The sequence below is a fragment of the Chiloscyllium punctatum genome, chromosome 30 (assembly GCF_047496795.1).
Source record: "Chiloscyllium punctatum isolate Juve2018m chromosome 30, sChiPun1.3, whole genome shotgun sequence".
Lineage (NCBI taxonomy): Eukaryota > Metazoa > Chordata > Chondrichthyes > Orectolobiformes > Hemiscylliidae > Chiloscyllium > Chiloscyllium punctatum.
Window position 1 is genome coordinate 14050043 of NC_092768.1, and position 19112 is coordinate 14069154.

General features: G+C 50.8%; 1 protein-coding gene across 5 annotated transcripts in view; it reads right to left on the reverse strand.

Moving 5' to 3' along the window:
• Positions 1-2925: 2925 nt before the first annotated feature.
• Positions 2926-19112, reverse strand: part of LOC140455204 (regulator of G-protein signaling 3-like) — a 147338-nt gene continuing 131151 nt past the window's right edge. For all 5 annotated transcript variants that reach the window (XM_072549918.1, XM_072549920.1, XM_072549917.1 and 2 more), the window contains 4 exons: positions 13209-13277; positions 11418-11479; positions 7253-7419; positions 2926-5833 (listed from right to left, as the gene is read on the reverse strand). In XM_072549918.1, the coding sequence (XP_072406019.1) occupies positions 5648-5833; positions 7253-7419; positions 11418-11479; positions 13209-13277 (484 nt within the window). In that variant the 3' untranslated portion in view covers positions 2926-5647. The remainder of the gene's footprint in view (positions 5834-7252; positions 7420-11417; positions 11480-13208; positions 13278-19112) is intronic.

Here is a 19112-nt window from a genome sequence, read left to right on the forward strand (position 1 = left end):
GAATTTACCAATGCAGTCCCATTGTAGCTGGGACAGGGGGAGGGTTTACCAATGCAGTCCCATTGTAGCTGGGACAGGGGGAGAATTTACCAATGCAGTCCCATTGTAGCGGGGACAGGGGGAGAGTTTACCAATGCAGTCCCATTGTAGCTGGGACAGGGGGAGAGTTTACCAACGCAGTCCCATTGTAGCTGGTACTGGGGGAGAGTTTACCAACACAGTCCCTTGTAGGTAGGAATGGGGGAGAGTTTACCAACACAGTCCAATTGTAGGTAGGAATGGGGGAGAGTTTACCAACACAGTCCCTTGTAGCTAGGAATGGGGGAGAGCTTACCAACACAGTCCCTTGTAGGTAGGAATGGGGGAGAGTTTACCAACACAGTCCCTTGTAGGTAGGAATGGGGGAGAGTTTACCAACACAGTCCCATTGTAGGTAGGAATGGGAGAGTTTACCAACACAGTCCAATTGTAGCTAGGAATGGGGGAGAGTTTACCAACACAGTCCCTTGTAGCTAGGAATGGGGGAGAGTTTACCAACACAGTCCCTTGTAGGTAGGAATGGGGGAGAGTTTACCAACACAGTCCCATTGTAGGTAGGAATGGGGGAGAGTTTACCAACACAGTCCCTTGTAGCTAGGAATGGGGGAGAGTTTACCAACACAGTCCCATTGTAGGTAGGAATGGGGGAGAGTTTACCAACACAGTCCCATTGTAGCTAGGAATGGGGGAGAGTTTACCAACACAGTCCCTTGTAGGTAGGAATGGGAGAGTTTACCAACACAGTCCCATTGTAGCTAGGAATGGGGGAGAGTTTACCAACACAGTCCAATTGTAGGTAGGAATGGGGGAGAGTTTACCAACACACTCCAATTGTAGGTAGGAATGGGGGAGAGTTTACCAACACAGTCCCTTGTAGGTAGGAATGGGGGAGAGTTTACCAACACAGTCCCATTGTAGGTAGGAATGGGGGAGAGTTTACCAACACAGTCCCATTGTAGGTAGGAATGGGGGAGAGTTTACCAACACAGTCCCTTGTAGGTAGGAATGGGGGAGAGTTGGTAAACTGTCCCCCTGCCCCAGCTACAATGGGACTGCATTGGTAAACTCTCCCCCAGTCCCCACTCCAATTGTAGGTAGGAATGGGGGAGAGTTTACCAACACAGTCCCATTGTAGCTGGGACAGGGGGAGAGTTTACCAATGCAGTCCCATTGTAGCTGGGACAGGGGAGGAGTTTACCTACGCAGTCCCATTGTAGCTGGGACACGGGGGGAGGATTTACCAATGCAATCCCATTGTAGCTGGGACAGGGGGAGAGTTTACCAATGCAGTCCCATTGTAGCGGGGACTGGGGGAGAGTTTACCAATGCAATCCCATTGTAGCTGGGACGGGGGAGGGTTTACCAATGCAGTCCCATTGTAGCTGGGACACGGGGAGAGTTTACCAATGCAGTCCCATTGTAACTGGGACAGGGGGAGAGTTTACCAACGCAGTCCCATTGTAGCTGGCACACAGGGAGAGTTTACCAGTGCAGTCCCATTGTAGCTGGGACACGGGGAGAGTTTACCAATGCAGTCCCATTGTAGCTGGGACATGGGGAGAGTTTACCAATGCAGTCCTATTGCAGCGGGGACATGGGGAGAGTTTACCAATGCAGTCCCATTGTAACTGGGACAGGGGGAGAGTTTACCAATGCAGTCCCATTGTAGCTGGGACACGGGGAGAGTTTACCAACACAGTCCCATTGTAGCTGAGACAGGGGGAGAGTTTACTAACCCAGTCCCATTGTAGCGGGTACTGGGGGAGAGTTTACCAATGCAGTCCCATTGTAGCTGGGACAGGGGGAGAGTTTACCAACACAATCCCATTATAGCTGGGACAGGGGGAGAGTTTACCAACACAGTCCCATTGTAGCTGGGACAGGGGGAGAGTTTACTAACCCAGTCCCATTGTAGCTGGGACAGGGGCAGAGTTTACCAATGCAGTCCCATTGTAGCTGGGACAGGGGGAGAGTTTACCAATGCAGTCCCATTGTAGCGGGGACTGGGGGAGAGTTTACCAATGCAATCCCATTGTAGCTGGGACAGGGGGAGGGTTTACCAATGTAGTCCCATTGTAGCTGGGACACGGGGAGAGTTTACCAATGCAGTCCCATTGTAGCTGGGACACGGGGAGACTTTACCAATGCAGTCCCATTGTAGCTGGGACAGGGGGAGAGTTTACCAACGCAGTCCCATTGTAGCTGGGACACGGGGAGTGTTTTCCAATGCAGTCCCATTGTAGCTGGGACATGGGGAGAGTTTACCAATGCAGTCCTATTGCAGCGGGGACACGGGGAGAGTTTACCAATGCAGTCCCATTGTAACTGGGACAGGGGGAGAGTTTACCAATGCAGTCCCATTGTAGCTGGGACACGGGGAGAGTTTACCAACACAATCCCATTGTAGCTGGGATAGGGGGAGAGTTTACTAACCCAGTCCCATTGTAGCGGGGACTGGGGGAGAGTTTACCAATGCAGTCCCATTGTAGCTGGGACAGGGGGAGAGTTTACCAACACAATCCCATTATAGCTGGGACAGGGGGAGAGTTTACCAACACAGTCCCATTGTAGCTGGGACAGGGGGAGAGTTTACCAACACAGCCCCATTGTAGCTGGGACAGGGGGAGGGTTTACCAATGCAGTAGCTGCTACAAGAATAGACCCACTGGCTCGATGCTCAACATTGGGAACATTCACACCCACAGTAAGACCATGTGACTCCAGTCTCACCACCTCAACGTACTCTTAAACACCGAGAAAAGTCTCATTGGGCATTGGAGCTGAGTTTTGCCCATGATGCCCATAATCCTGAGGGTGAGTAACAACCCTTCCTGGGTTTGCCAGTTAGATAGTCATGGTACACTGACGCTGTAGCCCAAGGCTCAGTTAGAATGAACATGTTTTTATTTGATATTTTTAATGGACCAAGACATCAGTGCAGACACTTTACTGTAAACTCACCTCGGGTCAGTGTAATGCTCCCTGCCAGTGGGGACTGTACCTTCAAAAAGCTCTCACCTCCGTGGGGGTTTTAGAATATTTCAAAATTAATGCTGGGTTGCACTGTATTCCACAGGGGGCTGCTATTAAGCCCCTGGGGACGCAGTTGAAAACAGTTCCAACATGGACGTCTTTCCCAAAGCCTGGTGGGACCTGGCTATTTTGGAGGAGTGGAATATCAAAACTTTATGACCGGGGGAAAAGTCACTGAGCTTAGCTGAGAGGGTCAGTGAGTTGATGTGGGGCAGGCACAGGGTCCGCACAATGGGCATTTGGAGGCCATTGCAGTCAGGTGCACAGGAGATCCCAAAGTGGGAAGTTCCTGTACTAACCACTGTTGCAGTGATGTTCATTAGAATCACCTCAGGGCTGTGAGGGCCCGTGATAATGGGGTAACTCTGGTTCCTGCCATAAACACCGCAGGTAAACCAGCAGCGGGTGTGAACATGAACAGCGTGCCCTCCAGCTGCTATCCACACCGTGGGGGGGTTAAATCAGCTCCTCCATGTCAGGGTGGAATGGGGCAGGGAAATAAATGCTGGGCCGGCCAGCAGTGCCCATGTCCCATAAATAAAAAGGCATGGCTAAGACCATGAATTGGTCTGATATTGTGAATGGGATGGAGGGTGGGTACCAAATGAAAACTGAGTGGAAATGAGATTGTTTCTGGGGCTGAGATTATGTAAAGGGAATTGGATTAGGAACGTGAATGGGGGATTGGGAATTTATTGGAGCTGTGAGTGTCCTGGAATTGGGAATATGAATGAAATTGAGAGCATGAAGGAGTTGGGAATGTGACTAGGATCGGGAATGTAAATGCACTGGGAGTGTGAACGGGAATCAGAATTTCAGTGACTGTGAGATTGGGAATGTGAGTGAAATTCTAAATCCCAATGACTGTGTGATTGGGAATCCCTTTGACTGAAGCCTCCTCCTATATCTGTCACCTACCAGACTCGAAGCCAGGGATGTGAGCAGGACCGGGAAATAATCTGGAATTGGGTTTGAACCAGTCTGTCTCGAGCAGGGAAAATATGGGAAGGAGCCATACCACCTGGGAATATTCCTGCAGTTTCACTGGCAATAGATAGCTTCTCTTTACTTGGTTGATAGCAAGGAAAGTTGTCGGCTGAGTCCAAGACCCAACCATCCAGTCTAAAGTCACCACAGAGTCAGAGACCAGGTGTGGGATGATGTGTAAACTGTGGTCGCTGAGTGTTTCTGTTGCTGTCTCTGATGGACAGGGACAGTTTGTTCCAAACCTTTGATTGTAGTGAAAGTGAAGCCTCCTCCACGTAGTTGTGGGCAGCTCCCTGGGTGTACCCACAGCTGAGAGCAACGTCCTGACGGCTCAGTGTCCTGCCCCGCTTCATTTCCCAGCTGCCCGTAGCACTGGGTACTCCCTGCCAAGGTGGTGACAACATACACCCCATATCCCCATAGTTGTTCTGCAGGGATGATGTTCCTGCTCCTGGTGGGGGAAGTGGGGGGGGGGAGTGGATCTGTGACAGGATGGACACAGCAAGGGTGGCAGGTTTGCCTGCAATGCCCCTGGCAGTCGAACAGACTCCTTACCCAACCTTACAGCAGGTACACCTTCCAAAAAGCTGGTGCTTGAAAAGCATAGACACAGGTGTGGAGGGCTGAAGGGCCTAGTTGTGTGTGCAAATGGGAGGTGGGAACATGCAGGCCATTTGAAATACAATAAATAAAATGTGACAATAATATAGCGGGGAGTTAAAGCTGAATCCTATGACTCTGCAGCCTCCGTCCTTGCCAGGCCAGGAGGTACAACTGATCCCACTGAGCTATTGGCATCCTCTGATGTGAACCATCCTGATGCCCTTTGCCCCTTCCCCAGACAGAGCCAAGTCAGTAAAGGTGCCAACCCTTTCTCAGTGTGATCACTGCCCAGAGGGTGGCAGGGGAAACAATAAATAAACGACAGTTATCACAGGCAAGGTGCCAGGTACACCCCTATCTGGATCACCTTCACTTTCGGCCATCTTGGATACAGTCTGATAATAAATAGACATGCACAGCACCGCGAGGTCACTGCAGCAACGGTGGGAGGCAAGAGCAGCCATCTTCTTGACTGTGTTCTGTCTTAAACCGGCCAATCACCGAGCGTCATTCCACCAGCTGGGAACATGGCTTCATCCAGAATCATTCCACCAACCAGGAACGTTGCATCACCTCGAGTCATTCCAAAACCAGGAATATGGCATTACTGACAGTCATTCCAAAACTGGGAATGTGGCATCACCCAGAGTCATTCCACCAAGCAGGAACATGGCATCACCAAGAATCATTCCAAATCCAGGAACGTGGCATCACCAAGAGTCATTCCAAAACCAGAGTCATTCCAGCAGCCAGGAAGATGGCCATTAATTCTCCTCCTCATGTCGCAGGCAACTTGTCAAAGATGATGTGATGTGGTTCTGTCCCCTGGGCCTGGGTGGGGGGGGGATTGGTTTGGGGTGGGGGAGCCGCTGTGGTTGTGGGGGGTTTGGAGGCAGCATGCAAACCCTGGGGGAAGGGGGAGAAGGGGAGATGGAGTGCAGTGGATCAGAATCACCCCCCCTCCACCCCCACCCCCACCCCCTCCCTACACCACCCCGTTCAGTTTCCCGGGGCCTGACAAGTCCAGGTAGAACTGGGAGCGCAGGAAGCGAGGGTAGGAATCCTTCTCCATCAGGCCGAAGATCCGCTTCTGGGCCAGGTCAAAGGTCGAGCGGGTGGGGCTCAGCACATTATTGGAGGTCACTTCCCTGGTGTGAGAGTCCAGGTTAACCTGGGGAGGGGAGGAGAGAGGGTGAGAAAGAGAGGGAGGGGAAGAGAGGGAGGGGGATTAAGGGAGAGTGGGCAAAGGAGAGGGGGGGAGAAAGGGAGAGCGGGGGAAGGAGGGGGGAGAAAGGGAGGGGGAGAGAGGGAGAGTAGGGGAGGGAGGGAAGGAAGGAGAGAGGAGAGGGTAGAGAGGGAGGGGGAGTAAGGGAGAGTGGGGGAAGGAGGGGGAGAGAGGGAGGGGGAGAGTGGGGGAGTGAGGGGGAAAGAAGGAGAGGGAGAATGAGGGGGAGGGGAAGGGAAAGAGAGGTATGTGAGAGAGGGATGGAGCAAGATGGAGAGTGGGGGAGGGAGGGAGAGAGAGGGACAGAGTGAGAGAGGTGGGGGAGAGAGGCAGGAAGAGATTGGAAGAGGGAGGGGAAGAGATGGGCGGGGAGGGAGGGAGGAGGAGAGATAGAGCAAAAGGTGAGGGATTGGAAGCAAGTGAGGGAAAGAAGGGGAGGGGGAAGAGGGGGAGAACGGGGAGAGTGGGGGAATGGGGGGAGAGAGAAACAGAGGGTGAGAGACAGGGAAGGAGGGAGAAAAGCAGGGCAGGAGGGAATAGGAAGAAAAAGAGGTGGCAAGAGAGAGAGAGAGAGAGGATAGAGAAAGGGACATGGCAGGAGGGAGAAAGAGAGAGACAAAGGGAGGGAGAAGGAGAAAGAAGGAGAGATATAGGGAAAGATGAGGCAGGAGAGATAGAGAAATAGAGAGACAGAGAGAAGGAGGGAAGTAGAGAGAGAGGGATGGAGAGAGAATGGGAGAAAGAGATGGAAGGAGAGAGAGAGTGGGGGCGAGAGAGCAGGGGTGGAGGAGAGAGGGGGTTAGGGTACACAAGTGGAAAAGGACGTTAGATTTCAGGTTAGTAAATTTCTGGTCTCCTAATTCCCACCCTCCCGTCCATGCGTCACCCCCTCCCTAGGTAAGACACCATCAATGACAGCACAGAGTGTTTACCAGCTGTCTCTCCATCCCCCCGAATTCCAGCTCCCCCCCAACCCCACTTAAGGTGTTGCTGGAAGTGATTCATACAGCCCATGTCCATTAGCTGGCTTTACATTTATAACACTGCAGCAGGCCATTCAGCCCTTCAGGTTAGGTTTCTCTCCCTCTCAGCCTCCAACTGCCTGAGCTCCTTGGACCCTCATTGCCTTTTGCTACCTCGCTCTCCTCCTCAGAACCTGCCCCTTTCTGTGAACCTTCAGGCACCTTCCTGCTATCCCCTCAGAGCCACAATTCCGACTGGGAGCAATGGTCCTGGAGAGAGGTCATTCCCTCGTGCGTAAAAGTGAGTGGTTGCTATGGAGATGACTGAGGAAGGGGAACGTGGTCCTATCCCAGACGCTGGATAGTTTCAGTCCCTGTGCGCAGAAACCCAGCGGGCTCTTACCTCCCTGGGGGCGTGGGTATCGATGAACTCCTCGAAGATCTTCTTGGCTTTGGATGTGAGTTTGCTGTTGGATTTGGTGTTCCTGTAATCCTCACATGCCAGCCAGAACTCAATGTTCTCGTCACTGAACTCCGTGCGAAGGAAACCTTTGAAGGCAATCAGGCCATCTGAGGGGGGGCAAGCAGAGCGTGGTCATGGGGAGCTTCTACCTGTACCCTCTCACCGTCTACCCCAACCAAAACCCTCCCAACATTCACCCGGATTCAGGGAGGCAGGAGCTCGATGGGAATGTCACTGGCCTCATCACCCAGGACAATGCTCAGGAGACAGTGGTTCATATCCCGCCTCCTGGTGGGATTTTCAATTCAGTTCGTAAATCGGGCCAATCTCAGCGATGGTGACCATGGATTGTTGTTAAAATCCATTCCATTCACTCATTCCCAAGGGAAATCTGACACGTGACTCCAGACCCACAGCAATGTGGGTGACTCTCAGCCATGGCCCAAGCAAATCACTAAGTTCAAGGGCAATTAATCTGTAGGCCTTGCCGGTAATGCCCACATGAAAAAATATATATAAATAAAACAGCAGGAATAATCGCTGAGAGGTAAAAAAAAAGTCCCTCCCCCTGCATATTCCCAACCAATCCAACACAAATAGTGATGACAGACTCCACACTCTGGACCTGAGGATTTGCCCGGGTTTTTGCACAGAACATGCACCACACATAGAGATAGGCACTTGCTCCACATGACCCTTTATCCTCTATTTCTTTCTCCCGTGTGTCTTTATCCGCTTCCCCAAGAGATGATCGATGCACGACATTTCCCCTGCGGGAGCAACCTTCACCACTTTCAAGGCATCCGAGTTTTTTTCCTGAATTCCCAACAGGATTTATGAGTGTGGTGCTGGAATAGCAGAGCCGGTCAGGCAGCATCCAAGGAGCAGGAGAATCGACGTTTCAGGCATAAGCCCTTCATCAGGAATGAGGCTTGTGCCCAAGCCTCGACCCTCCTGCTCCTCGGATGCTGTCAGACTGGCTGTGCATTTCCAGCACTGAACGTTTTGATCCTGATCTCTAGCATCTGCAATCCTCACTTTCTCCCAGGGATTTATGAGTGACCGAATCATGTTCATCTCGCATCCGCAGTGAATGGGAATATCTTTGTCACATCTGCCCTACTGAAGTCTTTCAGGTTTATAAAGACCTCTCTCAGGTCATGATTTAATCCATGTTAGAGGGTGTACCCATTGTTCACTGCCCTCTGTTGTTACCGGACAGAGATAGGATCGTTATGTGTATGTGTACCTTCAGATAAGTCATTCACTGTCACACTACAGTCCATTTATAGAGTAACAATTTCAATCTATCAGAAATACACTCAATGATGCTTCAACATTCACAATCTAAGGTCCTGTAATTGCTAAGTTTATGAAAAACCAGAGGAAATAAGTGAAACATAGAACCTGGGATCAGGAGGAGGCCATTTATGCCACTGAGCCTGTTCTGCTACATTCAACAGTGCTGACCACCCCCCCTCTTGGTACCATATGCACTCCCACTCTCTAGCGATGCCCTATGACACTTGGAGCTTCCAAAGGTCTATTTCTTTCCTAAACGTATTCAGTGACTTAGCCTCCACAACCTTCTGTGGTACAGGATTCTACAGGAATGCCACCCTCTGAGTGAAGATATGTCTCCTCCTTTCAGCCTGAAATGGTCTTCCCAGTATCCTGAGATCCTTTGTATTGGACCCTGGCCAGAGAAAGCATCCTCCGGTTCTTCCAGCCCTGTCAGAGTTTTATAGGTTTCTGTGACATTTTGTCTCATTCTTCTCAACTCCAGTGAGTATAGGCCCAGCCAAACCAATCTGTCCTCACGGGAAGAAGTCAGCCCTTCCCAGGAATCAGTCTACTGGAGCTTCCCTGAACTCCCCTGATTGTGAGTCTATCTCTTCTGGAGATAGGAGACCCCAAAGATTGTTCCCAATCCTCCAGGTGGGGCCACACCAGGGCCCAGTCCAGCTGCAATGAGACCTCCTTGCTTCGGTATTTCAAACCTCTCACCATGAAGGGCAAATGCCATTGAGGATTGGGAGGACACCGTCCCAGTGGTTAGCACTGCTGCCTCACAGCATCAGGGACCCAGGTTCGATTCCACCCTCAGGCAACTGTCTGTGTGGAGTTGGCACATTCTCCCTGTATCTGTGTGGGTTTTAGTCTGGGTGCCCACAGTCCAAAGGTGTGCAGGTTAGGGTGGATTGGACATGCTAAATTGACCATTGTGTCCAGGGGTGTGTAGGTTAGGGTGGATTGGACATGCTAAATTGACCATTGTGTCCAGGGATGTGTAGGTTAGGAGGGTTAGCTGTGAGACAGAAATGCAGAGTTGAGAGGGTCTGGATGGGGGGTGTGTGCTGTTTGGAGGGTCGATGAGGACTCAATGGGCCAAATGGCCTGCTTCCACATCATAGGGGTGCTATGATAGTGAGAGATTATGGTATATCACCATGCAGCATTTGCGTCTCAGAGCCACCACCTTCGAGCTGAGATGTTCAAGTTGCTTCTGCCCCTTCTCCGATGCTGTCCCGAACATTTCCCTGCCTTTGGCGATGCCCCACCCCCACCTTCCCTCTGGCCGCTCACATGGTCCTGAAGGGGGGGAGGCAATGATTGAATATAAGAGCGACGGAGCTGAACATCCTGTTAGTTAGTGTGCAGTTCTGGTTACCACACTACAGGAGGGATGGGATGACACAGAGGAGATTCACCAGAAAGTTGCCAGGGCTGGAGTGGTTCAACTGTGAAGGAGACTGCAGAGATTTTCCTTCGAGGAGAGAAGGCTGAGGGGGAACCTGATTGAGGTGTACAAAGCTCTGAAGGGCATGGACAAGGTAGATGGGGGGAAAAGAAATTCCCATTAGGAGTGGGATCAATAATACGGGCTGCAGTTTTATAATAAAGGGGGGGATTTCTTTACCCATAGAGTGGTGGACATCTGGAAGACACTATCTCAAACAGTGTTAGAGGTGGGAACCCTTCCAACCTTGATAAAGTATTTAGATGATTAATTGAAAGACCAGGGTATCCATGGCCAGCTGAGTCCTGGAAAATTAGATTAGAATTAATGAATATCAGATCACAATCACACACATGCTGGGCCAAAGGGTCCCTTGCTGAAGCGTCTCTATGACTCTATAAAATAGATCCACGAGTGAATCTCTTGAAACGGTAAATTAGATTAGATTCTCTACAGTATGGAAACCTCTCAAATAATTTTATTGGTTACAAGTCCATTACTGAGGCAAAGAATTTCTCTCTTGGCCATTTCTGCTTCTTCTGTTTTTGGAAATAAATCTGACAGCATTGCCCCAACAGTGCCCACAGGGGGCGACACCCACCGTGTTTCAGCCAAGCTGTGCAGCACCACCATCTGTTGACACTGCCCGGTGCTACAGGCGAAGTTTCTAACAGACAGTCATACAACAGACAGAGGTAGAACACAGTGCCAACACATTCTCAACAAAGGATACTTTCCAGGGAAATCAGATTCTAACAGCTACTGCTGCCAGGGGAAACCATAAATAGGAGTACTTCAGAACAGAGTGGACATCGATTGGCTAAAAAATAATCTGCCCATTACTTATAGCTTATTCATTTTCATCAATTTACATTGATCCCTCCATAAGTCCAGTTCTGGCTCCCGCTGTCGGTCTATCTGTTCATATGTCTCTGTCTGTTTATCCAACTATCCATCAGCTCTCCAACAATCTATCACTCCACTCACCATCTCATCTGTATCTCTCCATCACTCCACATCTCTACATCTCTCCTTTCATCGTTCCCTCAATCCTTCCATCCAGCAATATTCCATCCCTTAACCATCAATCAATTTTGACCTCTTAATCCATCTATCCCTGTCTAATAATTAATATCTATCTATCACCCATCTATCCAGCAATCTCACCTTCGCCCTATTGTTTCGTGTTTGTATCAATCTCCCCATCAATCAAATTCTCCATTTGTTCATTTCTCCTCCAACCTTAAACACACATTAAAGACATCTCTTACGCTCTCGGTGCTGTGTGAACACGTTCACACACACCCTCCTGATGTCACACACACATGTATTCAGTGAGCCTCTCTCACACACTAAGGTACTCACATCGATGAGCTAATAAATTGCCCAGGGATTCTCCCCACTGCACGACTTCCTCTGCTGTCGGCCTGGAGACAAAACACAACAACAGACCGTCAGAAACCAGACAGCCAAAGGAAGACAGCTTCTATTCAGCAGATCACCCAGTCCCAGCAGGCAGGCGGGGGGCTGGAAGGACAGGGTCTGACCCAATGTCTCACCCAGTCCCAGCAGGCAGGCAGGGGGTGGAAGGACAGGGTCTGACCCACTGTCTCACCCAGTCCTAGAGGGCAGGCAGGGGGCTGGAAGGACAGCGTTTGACCCACTGTCTCACCCAGTCCCAGAGGGCAGGCGGGGGGCTGGAAGGACAGGGTCTGACCCACTGTCTCACACAGTCCCAGCAGGCAGGCAGGGGGCTGGAAGGACAGGGTCTGACCCACTGTCTCACCCAGTCCCAGCAGACAGGCGGGGGGCTGGAAGGACAATGTCTGACCCACTGTCTTACCCAGTCCCAGCAGGCAGGCGGGGGGCTGGAAGGACAGGGTCTGACCCACTGTCTCACCCAGTCCTAGAGGGCAGACGGGGGGCTGGAAGGACAGGGTCTGACCCACTGTCTCACTCAGTCCCATAGGGAGGGGGGAAGGACAGTGTTTGACCCACTGTCTCAGCCAGTCCCAGAGGGAGGGGGGAAAGGACAGTGTTTGACCCACTGTCTCCCCCAGTCCCATGGGGGGGGGGGGGAAGGACAATGTTTGACCCACTGTCTCCCCCAGTCCCATAGGGAGGGGGGAAGGACAGTGTTTGACCCACTGTCTCAGCCAGTCCCAGAGGGAGGGGGGAAAGGACAGTGTTTGACCCACTGTCTCCCCCAATCCCATGGGGGGGGGGGGGGAAGGACAGTGTTTGACCCACTGTCTCAGCCAGTCCCAGAGGGAGGGGGGAAAGGACAATGTCTGATCCACTGTCCCACCCAGTCTCAGAGGGCAGGCAGGGGGTTGGAAGAACAAGGTCTGACCCACTGTCTCACGCACACCCACGGGCAGAGGGAAGGATAGTGTCGGACCCACTGTCTCACCCAGTCCCAGAGGGAGGAGGGGGGAAGGACAGTGTCTGACCCACTGTCTCACCCAGTCCCAGAGGGAGGAGGGAAAGGACAGTGTCTGACCCACTGTCTCCCCCCAGTCCCATAGGGAGGGAGGAAAGGACAGTGTCTGACCCACTGTCTCCCCCCAGTCCCATAGGGAGGGAGGAAAGGACAGTGTCTGACCCACTGTCTCCCCCAGTCCCAATGGGACGGCGGGAAAGGACATTGTCTCACCCACTGTCTCCCCCAGTCCCAGAGGGAGGAGTGGGGAAGGACAGTGTCTGACCCACTGTCTCACCCAGTCCCATAGGGAGAGGGAGGGGAAGGACAGTGTCTGACCCACTGTCTCACCCAGTCCCAGAGGGAGGAGGGGGGAAGGAGGAAGGACAGTGTTTGACCTACTGTCTCCCCCAGTCCCATAGGGAGGGGGGAAGGACGGTGTCTGACCCACTGTCCCACTCAGTCCCAGAGGGAGGATGGGGGCAGGACAGTGTCTGACCCACTGTCCCAGCCAGTCCCAGGGATGGGGTGGACCGGCAATGAAATGAAGGAATTTTTTTAAAAAACCCTAGAGAGGGGGAGAGAAAGGGAGTGGCTGGAACAGGAGAGTAAAGGAATGGAGAGGGAAGGAGGGACGGATGGAGGGGAGATGGGCCGAGGAGAGGTGTGCTGGAGATGAGGAAAGCAGCAAATGAAAAGAGTTTTGATCCTGTGACTGAGTGGAGACACCTTACCTCAGAGAATTCAAGTCATTCTTAGTACAGGCATCATTCCACCTCCGGAGGAAGCCCAGGCGACTGCCCCTGAGGGGGGTAAGAAACCACAAGATCAAATAATTGGGAAGTCCCACAGGAGGGCGCGAGGGGTGAGTGAATCAGCCTGAGCTCAGGATCAATGAGAATGGAATGAGTCCAGCTGACTTACACTTGGTACAGTCCATATCTATCAGTCCAAAGTCACTCCCTGGCTTCCCGTGTGGAGCTAACGGAGCTGTTTTACATTCCTGTTCATCATCCCTCTCCTCTGGGAATAGCTACTGAGCATGCGCGTGAGCAGCTACATCAGAATGGCATCAGGTCATCAGGAATATAGGAGCAGGAGGTGGCCATTCAGGCCCTCAGTCCTGTTCTGTTGTGCTGGACCATGGTGCCTCTTCTACCTCACCATTCCCTCACCATCCCCATCTCCCTCTGCACTGATCGATCTCTGTCAATCTCTGCTCAATTCCTGAGGCAGAGAATTGCAAATCTTCTCCACCATCTGAGGCAGGTGGTTGCTCCTCATCTCAGTCTTAAATAGTTTGTCTTTTCAACCCTACAGCCCGGGGAAACATCCTTTCAGCGTCTATTCTGTCTGGCTCTCAGAAGAATGCTTTAACGTGTGACGAGATCACCTCACATTTCCCAATATTCCAGGGCCTACTGGCCCAGTGTCACCCTATCAGCCAGTCTCCCTGTCCCCAGGAATCAGGCTGCACTCCCTCAAGGCTGGTCCAGCCTTCATTCAGTGAGGGGATCTGAGCTGCTCACTGTACTCCAGCCACAGTATTCTACACAATGGAACTTCATACCCGGACTCATATCCTCTTGTGTTGAGGACAACATACCAACTGTTTGCTGTCATTGGAGTTTCCCCCAATTCTACCCTTTCCCTCAGTTCAACCCCGTAAACTATTCCCAGCGTTGGCAGCCTTCCCCCTTCCCTCTTTGAAACGCTCCTGAAACTTTGCATCACTGAGGGAGCTTTAGGCACCTCTGCTAACATCTGCTCTTCATTGAATCTCAGAACGGTTACGGTGCTGGTTGCCATTCAGCCCATCGTGCTGGTTCTATCACTCAGTGCCAACCTCCAGCCTTTTCCCCATCTCTCTCTGCCCACCATTTCGATCTGAATAACCATCCAATGTCTCCCTTGTGTGCCTCGATCGAATCTGACTCCACATTTCCAGGCAGTGTGCGCCAGACCCTCATTACTCACTAAGTGAACAGGATCGTCCTTACCCCACCCTTAGAACATAGAACATTACAGCACAGTACAGGCCCTTCGGCCCTCAATGTTGCACCGACCTGTCATACCAATCTGAAGCCCATCTAACCTACTCTATTCCATGTACGTCCATATGCTTGTCCAATGACGACTTAAATGTAACTTAAACTTGGCGAATCTACTACCGTTGCAGGCAAAGCATTCCATACCCTTACTACTCACTGAGTAAAGAAACTACCTCTGACATCTTCCTATATCTATCACCCCTCAATTTAAAGCTATGCCCCCTCGTGCTCGCTGTCACCATTCTTGGAAAAAGGCTCTCCCTGTCCACTATATCTAACCCTCTGATTATGTCTCTATTAAGTCACCTCTCAACTTTCTTCTCTCTAATGAAAACAGCCTCAAATCCCTCAGCCTTTCCTCGTAAGACCTTCCCTCCATACCAGGCAACGCCCTAGTAAATCTCCTCTGCACCCTTTCCAAAGCTTCCACATCCTTCTTATAATGCGGTGATCAGAATTGCACACAGTACACCAAGTGTGGCCGCACTAGAGTTTTGTACAGCTGTAGCATAACCTCATGGTTCCGGAACTCGATCCTTCTATTAATAAAAGCTAAAACACTGTATGCCTTGCTAACAACCCTGAAAAGCTGGGTGGCAACTTTCAAGGATCTGTGTACCTGGACACTGAGATCTCTCTGCTCATCTTCACTACCATTAGCCCAGTACTTTGCATTCCGATTACTCCGACCAAAGTGAATCACCTCACACTTGTCCGCATTAAACTCCATTAATTCTTTTGCACACCACATTCGATCTATGCCCTCTCATTCTTGCTGCTTTTACGAGTGGGGACGGCTTCTCCCGACCTACTCTATCCGGCCTGGCTCATGACTTTAAAAACCTCGATCAAATCTCCCCTCAGCTTTCTTCCCTCCAGGGAGACCAATCCCAACTTCTTCAATCTATCCTCATCACTGAAGTTCCTCATCCCTGGAACCATTCTCGTAAATTGCTTCTGCACTCTGTCCAATGTATTCACACCTTTCCTATAATGTGGCATCCAAACGATACATAACACTGCAGTCAAGCCCTAACAAGTGCAAGTTCAACACCACCTCTTTGCTCTTGTACTCTATGCTCCTGTGAATGACACTGAAGACACTGTGTGCTTTATTCCCTGCTCTCTCCACCTGTCCTGCTGCCTTCAATGATCTGTGTGCCCAGCTCCCTCTTCTCCTACACCTCCTTTAGGCTTGTATCCCCATTTTATACACAATTTCAATGTTCTTCCTGCTAAAGTGCATCACCACACACTTCCCTGCACAGAAGTACACCTGCCACTGATCTACCCACTCCACCAACTTGGTAATATTCTTTTGTGACTTGGTCTCCAATAGTTTTTGTGAAGTTGCTGCTCACTGCGTTGGGCTGACATTACAAGCTCAGCTTAGTGTGAATGTGAAAGCTAGTTGTTTCTGTGCTGACCGTCCCAGCAGTGTTATCTAACACACCACACTCTCCGCATGAGACGAGCTGTCTGTTTCCTGGCACGGGGACATTAATTCGATGTTAATCCAGGATCAATCCATGTTTCAGTCAAGACTGATTCTGCTCTGTGAAATTTACACAGATGTCCCTTCAGCGTTACCATGACGACAGGTAGGGACAAACCACGAGCACAGCTCTGTATGGAAACCCATCCCTGTAGCCCCTGATTGTGGTTAAATGTCAAAAGACACATTGGGCCTCATTGATAACTCACTGCTGTCCAGTTCAGTTTTATAAGCAGTGCTGAAGGAATGGATGATATTGTTTGGCACAGGTGAGGCACCTTGTCTCAGTCAGATCCATTCTGTTATTCTTGGGGAGACCACTGACCAGGAGCTCTGATTCCTTCTGACCTCTCCCTGACAAGCTCTGAATTCATGGAACTGGACTTAGTGATCCACTCGGAGTCATTCTGGGTTCCACATAGAGCCATAGAGTCGTAGAGATGTACAGCACGGAAACAGACCCTTCGGTCCAACCCGTCCATGCCGACCAGCTATCCCAATCCAATCTAGTCCCTCCTGCCAGCACCCGGCCCATATCCCTCCAAACCCTTCCTATTCATATACCCATCCAAATGCCTCTTAAATGTTGCAATTGTACCAGCCTCCACCACTTCCTCTGGCAGCTCATTCCATGCACATACCACCCTCTGCATGAAAAAGTTGCCCTTTAGGTCTCTTTTATACCTTTCCCCTTTCATCCTAAACCTATGCCCTCTAGTTCTGGACTCCCCCACCCCAAGGAAGAGACTTTGTCTATTTATCCATTCCAAGCCCCTCATGATTTTATAAACCTCAGCCTCCGACACACCAGGGAAAACAGCCCGAGACGATTCAACCGCCCCCTATGGCTCATCTCCTTCAACCCTGGCAACATCCTTGTAAATCTTTTCTGAACCCTTTCAAGTCCCACAATATCATTCCGATAGGAAAGAGAACAGAGTTGCATGCAAAATTCCAAAAGTAGCCCAACCAATGTCCTGTACAGCCGCAATAAGACCTCCCAACTCCGGTGCTCAATAAAGGAAAGCATACCAAACGCCTTCTTCATTATCCTATCTACCTGTGACTCCACTTTGAACGAGCTGTGAACCTGCACTCCAAGGTCTCTTTGTTCAGCAACACTCTCGGTTAAGTGTATAAATCCTGCTAAGATTTGTTTTCACATATTAAACAGGATGTATTTTTAAATTCTTTCGGGGAAATGGATTTGGAGCCCTCCATGCAATGTTCACAATCCTTACAAGTTTACTGCCATCTGCAAAATTTGAAATTGTTCCCTGCACACTAGAATCCAGATCCTTAACATCCATCAGGACAAATAAGAGCCCTGAATTTAATCAAACCACAAGACAACACAGCTCCTCACAACACAGTGCCTCACAACACAGCTCCTCACAACACAGCTCCACACAACACAGCTCCACACACCACAGATCCTCACAACACAGCTCCACGCAACACAGCTCCTCACAACACAGCTCAACACAACACATCTCCACACAACACAGATCCTCACAACACAGCTCCACACAACACAGCTCCTCACAACACAGCTCAACACAACACAGCTCCACCCAACACAGCTCCTCACAACACAGATGCACACAACACAGATCCTCACAACACAGCTCCACACAACACAGCTCCTCACAACACAGCTCCTCACAACACAGCTCCTCACAACACAGCTCCTCACAACACAGATCCTCACAACACAGATCCACGCAACACAGATCCACACAACACAGATCCACACAACACAGCTCCTCACAACACAGCTCCACACAACACAGCTCCTCACAACACAGCTCCTCACAACACAGATCCAAACAACACAGCTCCACACAACACAGCTCCTCACAACACAGATCCACACAACACAGCTCCTCACAACACAGCTCCTCACAACACAGCTCCACACAACACAGCTCCACACAACACAGCTCCTCACAACACAGATCCACACACACAGCTCCACACAACACAGCTCCACACAACACAGCTCCTCACAACACAGCTCCACACAACACAGCTCCACACAACACAGCTCCTCACAACACAGATCCACACACACAGCTCCACACAACACAGCTCCACACAACACAGATCCTCACAACACAGCTCCACACAACACAGCTCCGCACAACATAGATCCACACAACACAGCTCCACACAACATAGATCCTCACAACACAGCTCCACACACCACAGCTCCTCACAACACAGCTCCACACAACACAGATCCACAACACAGCTCCACAAAACACAGCTCCTCACAACATAGCTCCACACAACACAGCTCCTCACAACACAGCTCAACACAACACAGCTCCACACAACACAGCTCCACACAACACAGATCCACAAAACACAGATCCACACAACACAGCTCCACACAACACAGCTCCACACAACACAGCTCCACACAACACAGCTCCACACAACACAGCTCAACACAACACAGCTCCTCGCAACACAGCTCCACAGAACACAGTGCCTCACAACACAGCTCCTCACAACACAGCTCCACACAACACAGCTCCGCACAACACAGCTCCGCACAACACAGCTCCGCACAACACAGATCCACACAACACAGCTCCTCACAACACAACTCCACACAACACAGTTCCACACAACACAGCTCCGCACAACACAGCTCCGCACAACACAGATCCACACAACACAGATCCACACAACACAACTCCTCACAACACAGATCCACAACACAGCTCCACACAACACAGCTCCTCACAACACAGCTCCACACAACACAGCTCCACACAACACAGATCCACACAACACAGCTCCTCACAACACAGCTCCTCACAACACAGCTCCTCACAACACAGTGCCTCACAACACAGTGCCTCACAACACAGCTCCACACAACACAGCTCCTCACAACACAGCTCCTCACAACACAACTCCTCACAACACAGCTCCACACAACACAGATCCACACAACACAGATCCACACAACACAGATCCACACAACACAGCTCCACACATCACAGCACCTCACAACACAGCTCCTCACAACACAGCTCCACACAACACAGCTCCTCACAACACAGCTCCTCACAACACAG